We start from the raw sequence: 14,310 nt of genomic DNA on the forward strand, positions 1-14,310 counted from the left end.
AAGACATGCATCATAATGATCATGGGTGAATGGAGATCAACCAGAACGTTACAACCTCCAATAATTTCTTGTTTGGTGGTTCGACTTTTTCAATGATAACAAAGTAATGCTGAAGGATGATGAAATTGTAGGCCGTGTAATTGTTCGAGCTGTCTTATCCACTTTCAGGTTGTGAACATGGAGTTCGGACATTGCATTTTCAATTCTAAAAAGTAATGAATAGTCAAAAGAAAAGCTAGCTTGATAATCTCTACTTGGATTTAGATTTCAATGATTGAAATCTACTTTTTCAGATGTCTGTTGATTTGAGAAGTCAATTTCAGGTATAGTGCACATGATCCTGATATCCTTGGAAGTATGAGTGCTTGTGGCAATACCCCCTCCTCAAATTCCTTGAACCAAGACCATACCATACCATATTATGAGCTCATGGCTTATTTCATCATATTTTTTGCCATATTTTTGTTTCTTGTACTATCACTGTGGAAGATGTATGTATGGTATTATGGCTTGTTGCTGACTTTGTGATATCTTCTTGACATATAATAATGTAGTTTTGTTGCGTTGGCTCTTCCCTGTTCTTGATGTCTCTCTCAATTTTTGTTTGTGTTTATTTGATGTTGTTTGTGCAGAATCCACCTGTAAATGACCACAAACACAAACAGGTCAGTTCTTGAACTATCCATTCTGAATCTCCTCTTTTCTAGTTTAATCTTTTTGTTACCCATTTTTTGAATCATTGAATACTTAGACATCTTGAAATCTTTGAATATATATATATATATATATATATGCATAGAACATGAACATTGTTGTGTTCATACAGGCAGTAGGCAATTATTCTGTTATGTCTTTTGTGTTGAAAGATAATAGGCAGACATTCTCTAGTTTAGAAAATCTTGAATATTGAGTCAGGTTGCCCTTGTTCCTTCACTTACCCATTCCATTCAACTTGATTTGAACACGACCAAACTTTCTCTCAGCTTAATATATGTTCGAGTCCTTGATCGGAAGATCTAAAATGCTACGAAATGCAAACTTTAGGGATAAAATTATTGAGTTTGAAAACACTTTTGTTATGCTTTTTTTTACTCGATTGCAGGGCGGTTCAATTTCTTAATTTTCAATATGAAAATTATTGCACTCAGCTACGTTTAAATTGACCTACTTTCTTGTTTATTAAAGCTAATAATGGTCGATGATGATAAACGTATATGCTATAACTTATTGAGTTAGTAGCTTTATTACAAGTTCCCAATCAAAATTTTATATAGAAATTGCAAAACTCAATTATGCACTTTCCTCTATTGGGTAATTTATTGTTCCTTTAAACTTAGCATGTAACTTTATTACAAGTTTATATAACACTTTAATTATAAGCGTCAAAATTAACGGTTAAAGTTAACTTCAGATATTGGGTTCTATCCACATTATCATCTTGCATTTTATAAAAAAATCACGTGCTCGTGTGGTCTCGATCCATAGGCTTATCTTTCTTTTAAGACTATTATCTTATGTTATTTCTTTTTATAATTATTATTATTATTAATTCCTAAAAATGTTTATTTCTAAATTATTATTAAGGAAAAAAAAATTATATAAAATTTTATTAGATACAAAAATAAATTTTTATACCTCACTATACTCTAAAAATTGGAAATTTTTATTTTATATTTAGTGAAATAATGTTAAATAAATCTAATTGAAATCAATAAAAATGTGAATAATTATTTTTAATTTCGAATTTTTATTTTTCAACAAAATAAATAAATGATTGAATAATTATTTTAAAGTATTATTAATAAATATTATTATAATAAAGGGGGAAAAAAAGGGGAGAAATCCCACCATCATAAGGACTCCCCAACCACCCTATGGCCCCTTCACGCTTTTTTCACTGCCACTTTCAGGGACCCTCCAGCGTGGCAACCTGGGCCCACTTCCTTCTTCTTCGGGCGGTTTTATCAAAAGAAATTATTGCTACGTGGGCGCCTACTGTCAAAAGACGATTTTACCCCTGCCACGTGGGACCCCACTTTCAAACAATTAATTTGTAATCTTTTTATTTATTTATTATATGTGATTGAATTTCAAATTTTTAAATCTTAATTTAAACACTAAATTATAAATTCATAGATCTATTAAGATGTTTTTTAAATTCTCATAAATTATAAAAAATTGATTTGGAATTTTGCTCCGAATGATTAATAACACTTCAATTATAAGTTGTATTTAATAAATTTTTAAATATTTCTACTTTTCAATTTTCATTTAATATATTTATAAATTGGAAAGGTGTTTTAAGTAATTTATTATAAATAAAATTAAAAGTTACTATAAAATAATTAAAGACGATATTGCCCTTAGGATGTGGGCCCTTTGAAACAATAATAATACCAACAAAAAAAAAAAGAAAATAAGGGAAGTATTTATTAGAGGCTCATTAAAAAAATCAAGAGGTAAATAATATATATTTATTGTACTTGTTAGGGTGAAATGCACCGTATGGGATTACAGCCGTCCACGTGCTTAGTGGCTCTGTTCACGTGCGTGCATGTGACTTCCCGCCAAAGAGTTAATATTTATTATTAGTCTTAATTACTTTCCCCCTTCTCCCATCCCCATGTGATTATCATTAATATTAACATTAATTTGTGAGTTTTGTTTTTAATTTAATATTACTTCTAAATCATCAAAATTAAGTTTAGTATTCAATTTGGTATCTATTGTATGGACGATAATGTCCTTTTACAACATTCTTCCAATTTTAACCCTAAAAATTTAATTTTTCCAAACTCATTTATTTCTTGTACGACATAAATTAAGTTAACTCTATAGATATCAACTAAAATTCATCACTAGCGTTACAAAAACGTCTTGTTAATTTTAAGCTAATTTTATGATAAAATAACCTGATTCGTACATAAAGAAGAATTCGCGACCTTTTCAAAGTTCATATATAAAATAGACATAAATTAAAAAAAAAAGTCGTACTTATTTTTTAAGGCTAAATAAATACAAACATAAAAGTTTAATTACACTATAACATTTATTATTTTTCTCTCACGAGTTAGAAATACATTAAATGTTACGCCAATAAACATGTCCAAATTTGGACATTTAATATTTTCACTAAATTAATTATTAAAAAATTCTTATACTTTCAAAATTTAAAATTTTTGGAAATCAATATTTATTAATATCCTTCAAATTTTTTTAAAAATATAATTATACCATATTTAAAAAATAGTCACGAACACTTAAACTAAAATAAATAAATAAAATTTTAATGTCAGAATAAAAATGTTTATCTATGTCTCATAAATTATTTCGTTCTTCAATGAACGTCTATAGATATTTTTTAAATGGGTAACTAACGGTTACTTATATTTTTTAAATAAAATATAAAATTCACTATAATTTTTTAGTAATTCAAATTTTTTTTTAATTGTTGAGTAGAAATTCGAATAAATTAAAACACAAATAATTAAATGGACTAATAAAGGTTATTTAATTAAATGGTCCATTAAACCTCTTTTATTGTACGTTATAAATAAATTTTTATTAAATAAATTATTAATCCTTATCCTACACTATAAATTATTAAAGGATAATATATTAATATTGTAAATTATCACTAAATTTTAATAAAATTTACATATATTCATTTTATTCAAATGCCGTCCATAAATTAAATCAATATATTTAATTTGTCTATAATAATAAATTTAATTGAATTTTTTACTTTATAATAATTATTATACATATAAATAGTTAATTATAGTAAATAAAATGTATTGAAAATAATGAAGGGTAAAAATGACACAAGGCAGCTTATTAAATAATTCATAATAATAATAAAATAAAATAGTAATTATAACACAATAATAACAATCTATTAATTAGGTAAATTCTACTAATTAGGTAAATCTAAAAGGTGCATGACGTCAAAATTATATTTTAATTGTTTTTTTAAATAATTATATATATTATTTGAGAATTATTAAATACTATTTAATTGGCCGGCATTATTAACTACAATCATTTTCAATTTTGCCCTTTCAAACAGATTTTTCTTACCGATTATTAAATATTTAATTAAATTTAAAAATTATTTTGCCCCCACAACATAATTATATATAAAAAATTATTGAAATTATTTATTTTTTAAAATTTAATTATTCCGTCCCAGCATCACTAGTAAAGCTATCTATCTTCGAGAATAATCGGTATCGTTGAGCTAAAAAATTTTAACCCGAGATTTATAAGTACCTAGTTAAGGATGACTCGATGAATGCTGATATCGGCAGAAGTGTCGGGATTTCATTTTATGAAAACGTCAATGAAAATATCTTCCATTTTAAAAATAAATTTATTGATATTAGTGATTTTTTTAAAAATTTTGGTTATGTTTTATGACGTAATAAAAATATTTTTCTATGGAAATAAATTTTAAATTTTAAATAAATAGAGAAATAAAAAATTAAAATGATAATCCGACAACGATGAAAGAAAGAAAGAGGGAAAGAGGTGGGCCATAACAAAAATCAGGGAGTGCCCGTAACAATTTCAATGGGTCCAGTTACTAAAATAAATAAAATATTATATTATATTATTAAACAAAAACAAGAGCTTAAGAACAAGAGGAAGAGATTTTCATGGAGGGAACATTTTCAATTCAGAGATAAAGACTGCCATTTGTAACTTCGCTTCGTTTTTTTAGTTTTTTTAGTTTTTTTTTTTTTTTTCTCTTCGATTTTTCCCTCTCTAAATCTCTTCTCCTTCTTCTTCTTCTTCTTCTTCAATCGACGAAGAAATTCAGAAGAGAAAGAAGAACACTAAAAAAAGTTGCAGAAATTGTTGTTTGCAATTATTATATTCATCCTCTAATCCGAACTCTTTTTTTCATGTTGTTGGATCGGATCTGAAAGTACTTCAGAGACTCGGGAAAAAAGAACAAGGAACTCGCAAAGTTGCTTCGCTTTTCTCACTGTGCTTGTATTTTCGGTGGGTCTCTATCGCTTTTTTTTTTTTTTTTTTTTTTTTTTTTTGTGCTTTTTATTGCCTGTCTTGAAAGATTTGCTTGCTGCTGCATTGTGTAGTTGTGGTTCGTGGATATTTTGTTCGGTGTTTTTTGTTTTTGATTTCCATTGTTAAAGATTTGGAGGGCTGTGGGTTGAGTTTTGTGCTTGATTTTGGTTTTCACTTCGAAAGAATCAAAATCAGTAGTTGAAGACACTGGAAATTTTGGTTTTCGTGTTGTGAATCTCTTGAAAAGAGTTCGGTGTTGAGGTTAAGCTTGTTTTGATTTCTAGTGATTTCGAGCAAATTAGATGAGGCGTTGATGCTTCCGAGGAAGAAAACGAAGAAATTTTTAGACGGCGGATTAAAGAATCTGTTATTGTTATGTGATTACAGCGGCGTTTGGAATTTACTTACATGATTTCTTTTTTCGACTTTGTAGGGTTTGATATTGCTCAAGGCTCACTGCTTGTGCTTCGGATCAGCCATCAACAGGTAAATGATTTTCTTCATAATCTTGGAGATTTTCTTTGATTGCTTGAGTTGCTGGATATGGAATCTTCAATCTCCCTCGCAGTTTATCTGAATCAATTTGAACTTTTCAACTTCCAGAACCGATAGATATTCATTTGGCGTTTGCAAGAAAGGCATTAATAAGTGGAAGATTTTTTAGTTAATGGTTTTGGAAATTTCCATAATGGTTATAAATTATAATCAATCGTTGAATCCCATTCACCACACCCTAAGATCTGGCCTGAGAGTGTGCTTGAGCCGGAGCTGCTGATGGAACCACTTGTTGATGGTATGAGTTCTTTACTGAAAAATCAGAACCCGACATCTGCATCAAGGATTCTTGATTCCTCTAAACCGTCGAAGAATGAAGCAACTTCTTCGACTTCCTGTGTTATGTCTCAAAATTGTGCCAAGAAACCAATTCGCCATCCAAATGGTTCTTCTGTAAGTAGTAAAAAACATCCTGCCAATTTGAACCAAGATGTGCAGCTTGAAGATTTAGCTGATGTGAAAAAACATACACATGTTTCGAATAAGGGGAAATCCGAGCTTGTGAAGCCTATTATCGACGATTCTAAGGATTGTTGTTCAAATGGCTTGGAAGAATCTGGAAATCAAGTATTGAACGCATCAAAAGGAGCTGCCACACAAATAAATGACCAACAAAAGTCTCAGCCAGCTGAATTATCTTGTCCAAGTCCTCAGGCCAGCATATATTCCACGACTTTATATGCAGAGGCCAAACAAAGTTTCTCAAACACAGAAGTGAGTGAATGTGCAAGCAGCATTGACAAGTCTTGTGAAAGCATTAACATCACAAGTTCCTATGATATTCACAAAAGCAGGAAGACGAGTGTGTACCGAGGCAGCACTGGCAGTGATATCAGTGATGAGAGCAACTCGAGTAGTTTAAGCAATGCCATGTCTAAGCCCCATCAGGCAAATGACACAAGATGGGAAGCATTACAAGTCGTGAGATCCCATGATGGGATGTTAGGATTGAACCATTTCCGGTTGCTTCGAAGACTGGGATGTGGCGATATTGGTAGCGTCTATCTTTCGGAGTTAACTGGTACCAAAACTTACTTTGCCATGAAGGTTATGGATAAGGCTGCTTTGGCAAGTAGGAAGAAGCTTCTGAGGGCTCAGACTGAACGTGAGATATTGCAATCTCTGGATCATCCATTCCTGCCAACTTTGTATACACATTTCGAGACAGAGAAGTTCTCTTGTTTGGTAATGGAGTTTTGCCCCGGGGGCGACTTGCACGCGCTTCGGCAGAGACAACCTGGGAAATATTTTCCTGAGCATGCTGCAAGGTCTGAATTGTTTTCTTATCCTATAGCTCTATCTTGCTTTCACTCTAATAACCGAACAGAACATTTGCTGTCTCTATTTAAGATTTCTTAGGAACAGATGTGCTCCTTAAATAAATCAAATATGAACTGCCCTTCTATATGGCACTGGTGGAAAGATTTCCGCTCAAACTTTCCACAGATCATTACAGAGCTACAACACGAAATCGTGATAGGACCGAACGACATATATCCTATAATTTTATATATTTGTGCTGCTTCTTTCTAATATAACTTTGGACTTCAATTACTTTTATTGACATCGAACATTTCGTTCGTCTCTCATCGCCCTACTTAGATGCCATGGTGCAATAGATGTTAAGTTTTTATGGTTATTTCTCTGTTTGCCTGTGAAATCACTCTATTAGAGAGCTAGCAATTTGCACACTATCATAGGCTTCTGTAGACAGCCCTTTGCATTATAAACGGTTACGGGACTGTGGCTCACCTCGATTTTCATTGGATATTTTCTTTACTTTTCCAGATTCTATGTGGCTGAAGTTCTCCTTGCTTTGGAGTATCTGCACATGCTTGGGATAATCTACAGGGACCTAAAACCTGAAAATGTGTTAGTGAGAGATGATGGACACATAATGCTATCTGATTTTGACCTCTCTCTTAGATGTGCGGTCTCCCCGACCCTTGTTAAATCGTCGAACTCGGGTCTAGAAGCTAAAAGCTCAGGATACTGTGTCCAGCCTGCTTGCATTGAGCCAACTTGCATAATGCAGCCAGATTGTATCCAGCCAGCATGTTTTACGCCTCGATTCTTTAGCAGACACAGGAAAGAAAAGAAGTCGAAACCGAAACCGAAAAGTGAAGTATATCATCAAGTGAGCCCTCTACCGGAGCTCATTGCAGAACCGACAAGTGCGAGATCGATGTCTTTTGTTGGTACACATGAGTACCTGGCACCTGAAATCATAAAAGGTGAAGGCCATGGCAGTGCTGTGGATTGGTGGACTTTTGGGATCTTTCTTTACGAGCTTTTGTTCGGTAGAACTCCATTCAAGGGGGCGGGGAACCGTGCTACATTATTTAACGTGGTTGGTCAGCCATTGAGATTTCCAGAGTCTCCTTCTGTGAGCTTTGCAGCAAGGGACTTGATCCGAGGTTTGCTTGTAAAAGAACCACAACATCGTCTCGCTTATAGACGCGGTGCTACCGAGATCAAGCAACATCCATTCTTCCAAAGCGTGAATTGGGCACTCATCCGCTGCGCCAATCCTCCAGAGGTACCAAGAATGGATGTCATTGATTTCTCTTCAAAAATGGGGGCACCACACGCCGCTGCAGCCGCTGCAGCAGCAGCAGCAGCAGGCGAAAAGATGCCGGGAGTCGACGTGAAGCCTGAAGGTAACTATTTAGAGATTGACTTCTTTTGAATCTTTATTGTGATTTCCTTTTTTCAGTCTTTTCATCAACCAATCTCCTCTCCGTTCCTCATTTGTATTGTGCTGTGCTTCAATTCAGTCCTCTTGTGGTTTCATGTTCTTTTAACTGTCACTTTGTAACTCACTCTACTGTGCTATCTGCTGCTGCTCTGCATAATAAAATCTGTGTGAGAAAATATGCAGAAAAGATGCATCAAACTGGGGAATGGAATTGTTGGGTTTCCCTCTTATACTCACTCACATAATTCTTTCATTTTTATTCACTACAAAAAAGATTGTCTGTTGCTTCAAAACTTCCATTTCTTTTCATAAATGATTCCTACCTTTTCATAGACGTCGAAAAAGATCTGTAGAGTGTTAGAAACTACGACTCTCCACAATGATATGATATTGTCTGCTTTGAGGATAAGTTCTCATGACTTTGCTTTTGGTTTTCTTATGCCTCATACCAATGGAGATGTATTCTTTACTTATAAGCTCATGATTCACTCCTTAATTAGCCTACGTAGAACTCCTCTCCCAACAATCCTCAACGTCGAGCCTTTTGATTTTTTTTTTTAATGGAAAAAAGGGTGAAAAAAAGGCATCGACGTTGATGGGGATGTCGAAGGTGACAACTATAGATGAAAAAGGGAGGAAGGAGAAAAGAGAGAGAAATAGAGACGAGAAAAAAAGAAAATATTGTTTTAATAAAATAGTGTCAGTCTTTTTTCTTTTTTCTTTTTTCTTTGATGACAACGGACTTGCAATTGTGAAGCACTCACTTCTCAGCAATAAGTGAGTTAAGCTTATTCGTTATCGCGTCGCCTACGGCCAAGCGACGTATGCTCGAGGCTCTGGTTTCGATTCAAGAAGAAAGTTTTATAAAACGGGGCAGGGAGATTTTGAAAGCAAGATTTGAGAAATTGAAATTGGTGTTATATGAGAATGTAAGCAAAAGGGAATAATAACGGCTTACTGCAGGTAAGGGGATATTTATAAAAAAATTTAATGATAGAGATCAGAATGATACTAAAATAAAATTTCTGACCTAAAATGAGTTTGAAAATTTAAAACAAAATATTGTTGAATTCAAAATTTTTGAACATAAATGTAATATTTCACCAATAGCACAAATTTAGAAAATTAATATTTTATTTTTAAAAAATTTATTAGACAAAAATTAAAATATTTAAAGCCTTATTTGAACGTATAATTAATGAATATTTATTTTTATTGTATTTACTGAGGGAGGGAAACGTAATTTTAAATGTTTTTCAAATATATAAATATTTAGAGCTATTTTTAACCATAAATCCTTAACAAATAAGGAACCACATCTTATTCTCTCCGTCATTTTTCCCGCGCGAAGAACGACATTTGTTTTCTACTTCTCTCCGGCGATCTTCTTCGCCGTTGACGACTCGGTAGCGCCGCCTAACAAGGCAAGCTATGCGATTATGGCGACCAAATCGTTGCTTCTCTTCTCTCAGCAAAACTCTACGTGAACCTCTCTTCCTCTTCCGTTCTATCGATCACTCCTCTTCGCACCAATTTCCGTCGCCAATTTTACTCCACTTCTCGGAATCTCACCGTTTCTCCACATTTTCAATAGTCGAAGACGAGAATCTAGCTTCCGTCGGCCGGAGATGTAGCGGAGTGACCTTGCCGGAACCGTTGCTGCCTATGAGGAAGTCCCGCGATCTTCCCGTTTCCCGTCCCACGTTGGACTCGGATGCTGATATGCAACCTAAGCTCCATTCCTCGGCCATCAAAACTCATGACAAAGGTTAGTAAATGATGATACCTTCAGGAGACTGAATTGTGATAGCAAATAAATAGATTTCTATTTTCTGCTCTGGCTGATTGTTTGTTGTGGTTTTAACATTCCCAAAGCTAATAAGCACAAATCTAGTGCGAACTGATGGATTATCGTTTGGAAGATGATCGATAATCAAATCACTGGCTAACGTTGTGTTTAGCTCTCAATTTGAATAGTTTCTTCAACTTACATGCCCAACAATAGAATGTTTACTATACAATTTCCTCAATGCCCTGCAAATAGGTTTTTGAATTAGAGCTATAACCTTCATCTCTCATATTAACATTCAAATTTCTTAGCAACCTATAAATCTGGTCAGATTCTGGGTGTAATCTGTCATCAGCTACAAAACTATGAACCTCACTTCTTGCTTCAATCACACTTTGCCCAAGTATCTTCTTCAAACCCTTTTCCTTTATCATACTCCTAAGTTTTCCCACATTCTCCCAATTATTCTCCACAGCATAAATGTTAGATAGCAGTATGTAGTACCCAGCATGATTAGGATCTAATTTGAAGAGATTGTTTGCTGCAATCTCTCCCAAGTCAGATTTGTGATGAATACAAGCGGCACCTAACAGGGCACCCCAGACATGGGGCCCTGCTGGAATTGGCATTTTCTGAACGAAGTTCAGCGCCCTGTCGAGTTCTCCCGTTCGACCAAGAAGATCGACAATGATGCCGTAATGCTCCATGTTGGATTCTATTCTGTATTCATTCAACATCATGTTGAATATCTTGATCCCTTCTTCAATCAAACCAGCATGGCTACAAGCAGATAACAATGAGAGAAATGTTACTTCATTAGCCATAACTTCTGATGTCTCTCTCATTTTGTCGAACAGTTTCAAAGCTTCTCTTCCTTGTCCCTGGATTCCATAACCTGCAATGATCGCAGACCAGGTAACAATGTCTTTTACTTTCATTTCTTCAAATACTTTCATGGCATTGACTGTGCTGCCACATTTTGAATACAGCTCTATAAGCGAAGCTCCTACGAAAATGTTATCGGTGAAGCCACTTTTAACAACATAGTTATGGAGGCAAAGTGCTTGTTGGAGAATGCCCAAATCTGAACAAGAAGCAAGAATTTTCACTGTGGCAACAGCATCGGGTTTTATGTTGTTCAACAGCATCGTATTGAAGGTTCCCATTGATTTGGAGGACATTCCATTCAGGGAATATCCACTCAGTAAGGCAGCCCAAGAAACCACATCTTTTCTGGGCATTTTTTCAAACACCACAAGGGCTTCTTCAGGTGAAAAACACTTCATGTACATATCAATTAGAGCTGTGGAAACTGAAATATCCAACTCCAAACCTTTCCTGGTAACAAGTTCGTGGATCTTCTTTCCCTCTTCTAAGTTACATTCAACTGCACATGCTTGTAATGCACCAATCACTGTAACTGAATTGAATTTGATTTTCTGATCAATCATCTTGTTGAACAGGTTTAGTGCTTCAGCTGCTGCGCCATTGTGAGCATAACAAGCAATTAAGGAGCTCCATGAAATCACATCTTTTATCAGCATTTTCTCGAACAAATTGGCTGCAGCTTTTACAGACCCCGTCTTCGCATATAGATTCAACAACGAGTTTGCCAAGGATAAGTCATAATCCAGGTTTCGTCTAGTTATAAAGCCATGTATGCTACTTCCAAGCTTCGAATTCGACAGTTGAGTACAAGCCGATGCTAAGCTGACAAGCGTGACGGGGTCGGGATTTACATGCTCGATCATCACCATTTGAGAGAAGAAATCAACTGACTTCTTAGGATTTCCATTCTGCTCATATCCTGTGATCATTGAAGTCCATAAAACTACATCTGGTTGAGGAAATTCCAAGAAAACTTGAAGTGCCTCGTCCATTTTTCCACATTTCGAGTACAGCTCGATCAATGCAGCCCCAACAAACATGTCAAGGTCAGTTTTCTCATTTTTCTTGATGAACCCATGAACTGTCTTTCCAAATTTAAGTGCCTGCAACCCTGCGCAGGCCTTTAAAACTATAGGAATGGTGAAATTATCAGGTTTCCCATTTGAAATTCCATGAGATACCATGTCATTAAAGAGATATAAAGTCTGTCCCCATTGTTTCTCTTTGCAGTAGCTTCTAAGAATAGCATTCCAGAGGTGTACTGTTTTGCTAGGCGTTTCTTCGAACACCTTATGTGCTTGCACGAGAGAGGTGTATTTTCCATGCAGTGCACTAAGTTTGGTGGCGAAGAAAGTATCATGAGCAAGGCCAATTTTGAGCGTATAACATTGCAATTCAGCTAGAATTTTGCTACACTTACATTTTTCAAACAGCTTCACTAACTGAACCCTGCTTTTCATGTATATGATTTGCAAGCTGCAGAGTTACAGAAAGACGCCACTTAGCAAATGTGAAGTCTTCGGTTTGTGGAGAATCATCAAATGTTGTTCTTAGATTATCGCGAGTCTGGACTCGCCGTCGTTGAAATCGCGCCGCCGCAACGAGAGGGGGTAGCAGCGCGAAACGGCGAGGGACGCGTCGTTCACGTAGCTTGCTGTCGCCGTCGTCGCTTAAGGCTAGCCGGAGATGAGTGTAGCAGACGCCGTCTACACGCTTGGGTCGTTGCTTAAGGTGTCACCGGAATTCGAACTGCCGACGAGGAGCAATAATTACAGACGCTCGAACCTGCCGAAACCACCGCACACGCCGCCTCCGTATGTGGTTGCTACTCGCGCGGGAGAACGAAATGGTAACGCACCGTCGCGCGCTGTGCTTGTGGTCACTAACGATCGTCGAAGGAGAAAGAAGATCGTGAGAGGTGGCGGTGCTGGCGGCTGAGTAGGGTTGAATTGGATTAATATCGCCGTTAAAAAAAATGGTAAAAATTGGTTGGTTAAAATTGATATAACTGATCTAAGGTAAATTTTGGATTTTTTTTTTTTTTTTTTTTTTTCTTCTTCTTCTTCTTCTAGTCACAATACTTAGATTGAAGAGGTTTTAAGGAGATATAATGTGAAATGAGCATATGGAATGAGTTTCATAGTTCTCTTGGTTCAGCTAAGACCAAACTCTATAGCTTAGATATAGTTCAATAGTTTCTCAACTTCGATTTAAAACGTTCAAACACGAGGTGTTGATGGAAATCCTAGTGGGAGTTCACGTAGACAGAGGTGTTGAGGGAAACCCTAGTAGGAGTTCACGTAGAAACGAGGTGCTGAAGGAAACCCTATGCGAATAGGCACTTCAATTCAACTAAGATCAAACTCTATTGCTCAGATATAGTTCAATAGTTTTTCGACTTCGATTTGAAGTGTTCAAACACGAGGTGTTGAAGAAAACCCTAGTGGGAGTTCACGTAGACACGAGGTGTTGAAGAAAATCCTAGTAAGAGTCCATGTAGGTGCTCGACCCATACCAATTACAAGATGGATGTTCCAATAAGTTCGAGAAACGAAGTTTTAGCACAATAATTTGAATGATTGGTGAGGGTTGGGAAGATGTAGAATAATAGTAGAATCACTTAATTCACCGACGCTTCCTTTTCACATACCAAAAGGAGACTTCTTCCCTTTTGACAAACACAAATAATGGAACACTCCTTCTACCTTCTTCTTTCCCTTCTTTCCTTTTCATTTTCATGCTCCCATTTTCTCCCTTTTTCCCATCCAATTCTTATTCCACTATATATATAAAATAATAATAATAATAATAATAATAATAATAATAATAACAATTCAATAAATCAATAAAAAATAATATAAATATATTTTGGCTCTTAGGGACTAAAATGACCTTTAACTCGTAATTTGCTTCTAGAAAATCTTCATTTTTTTTCAACTTGATTGGTTGTCAATGCTTTGAACTTTGAGGGTAAAAGAATAATTTTTCATTTCTTTTTCATACAATAAATTCATACCAAGTAAAGTCAAAAGTTTCCATTCACATATAATAATAATAATAATAATAATAGTAATAATAATAATAGAAAAAAAAAAAAGAGATGGAAATTGAATTAAAATATTATAATTGAAAATGTCAAATTTGATATTTTTTTTAGTTTTATTATTATTGAAATATTAGAATTTAAAAAGAATTGATTTGTTCAATTTTATCATGCATAAAATAAAAGGACAAAAAAAAATCAAATATTTTGATGAAATTACAAGTTTATCCCTATCTAATATATCTTTTAACTTAAAAATTATTTAATGGATTCTAAAATTTTTATATATATTTCTTAATCTCAAGG

The 14,310-nt window shown here is 34.6% G+C and overlaps 2 protein-coding genes across 3 annotated transcripts; one reads left to right on the forward strand and one right to left on the reverse strand.

Annotated features, from left to right (window-relative positions):
• Positions 1-4,564: 4,564 nt before the first annotated feature.
• On the forward strand, positions 4,565-8,520 carry LOC111790794 (protein kinase PVPK-1). Of its 2 annotated transcripts, XM_023671855.2 has the most exons (5): positions 4,565-4,700; positions 4,932-5,007; positions 5,465-5,517; positions 5,635-6,854; positions 7,375-8,520. In XM_023671855.2, the coding sequence occupies exons 4-5, from the start codon at positions 5,806-5,808 to the stop codon at positions 8,273-8,275; spliced, it is 1,950 nt and encodes a 649-aa protein (XP_023527623.2). In that variant the 5' UTR covers positions 4,565-4,700; positions 4,932-5,007; positions 5,465-5,517; positions 5,635-5,805; the 3' UTR covers positions 8,276-8,520. The 2 variants fall into 2 exon arrangements, with proteins under 2 accessions (XP_023527623.2, XP_086978649.1); XM_087122523.1 differs by lacking the exon at positions 4,565-4,700 and having other exon boundaries at positions 4,720-5,007.
• A 1,538-nt stretch (positions 8,521-10,058) lies between these two features.
• On the reverse strand, positions 10,059-12,198 carry LOC111789673 (Tetratricopeptide repeat (TPR)-like superfamily protein). The gene has a single exon (XM_023670313.2). It carries the CDS (start codon positions 12,143-12,145, stop codon positions 10,298-10,300), a length of 1,848 nt encoding a protein of 615 aa, XP_023526081.2. The 5' UTR covers positions 12,146-12,198; the 3' UTR covers positions 10,059-10,297.
• Between the last annotated feature and the right edge of the window lie 2,112 nt (positions 12,199-14,310).

Source organism: Cucurbita pepo, chromosome 3 (genome assembly GCF_057944985.1).
Source record: "Cucurbita pepo subsp. pepo isolate OVF chromosome 3, ASM5794498v1, whole genome shotgun sequence".
In the NCBI taxonomy this organism is placed as follows: Eukaryota; Viridiplantae; Streptophyta; class Magnoliopsida; order Cucurbitales; family Cucurbitaceae; genus Cucurbita; species Cucurbita pepo.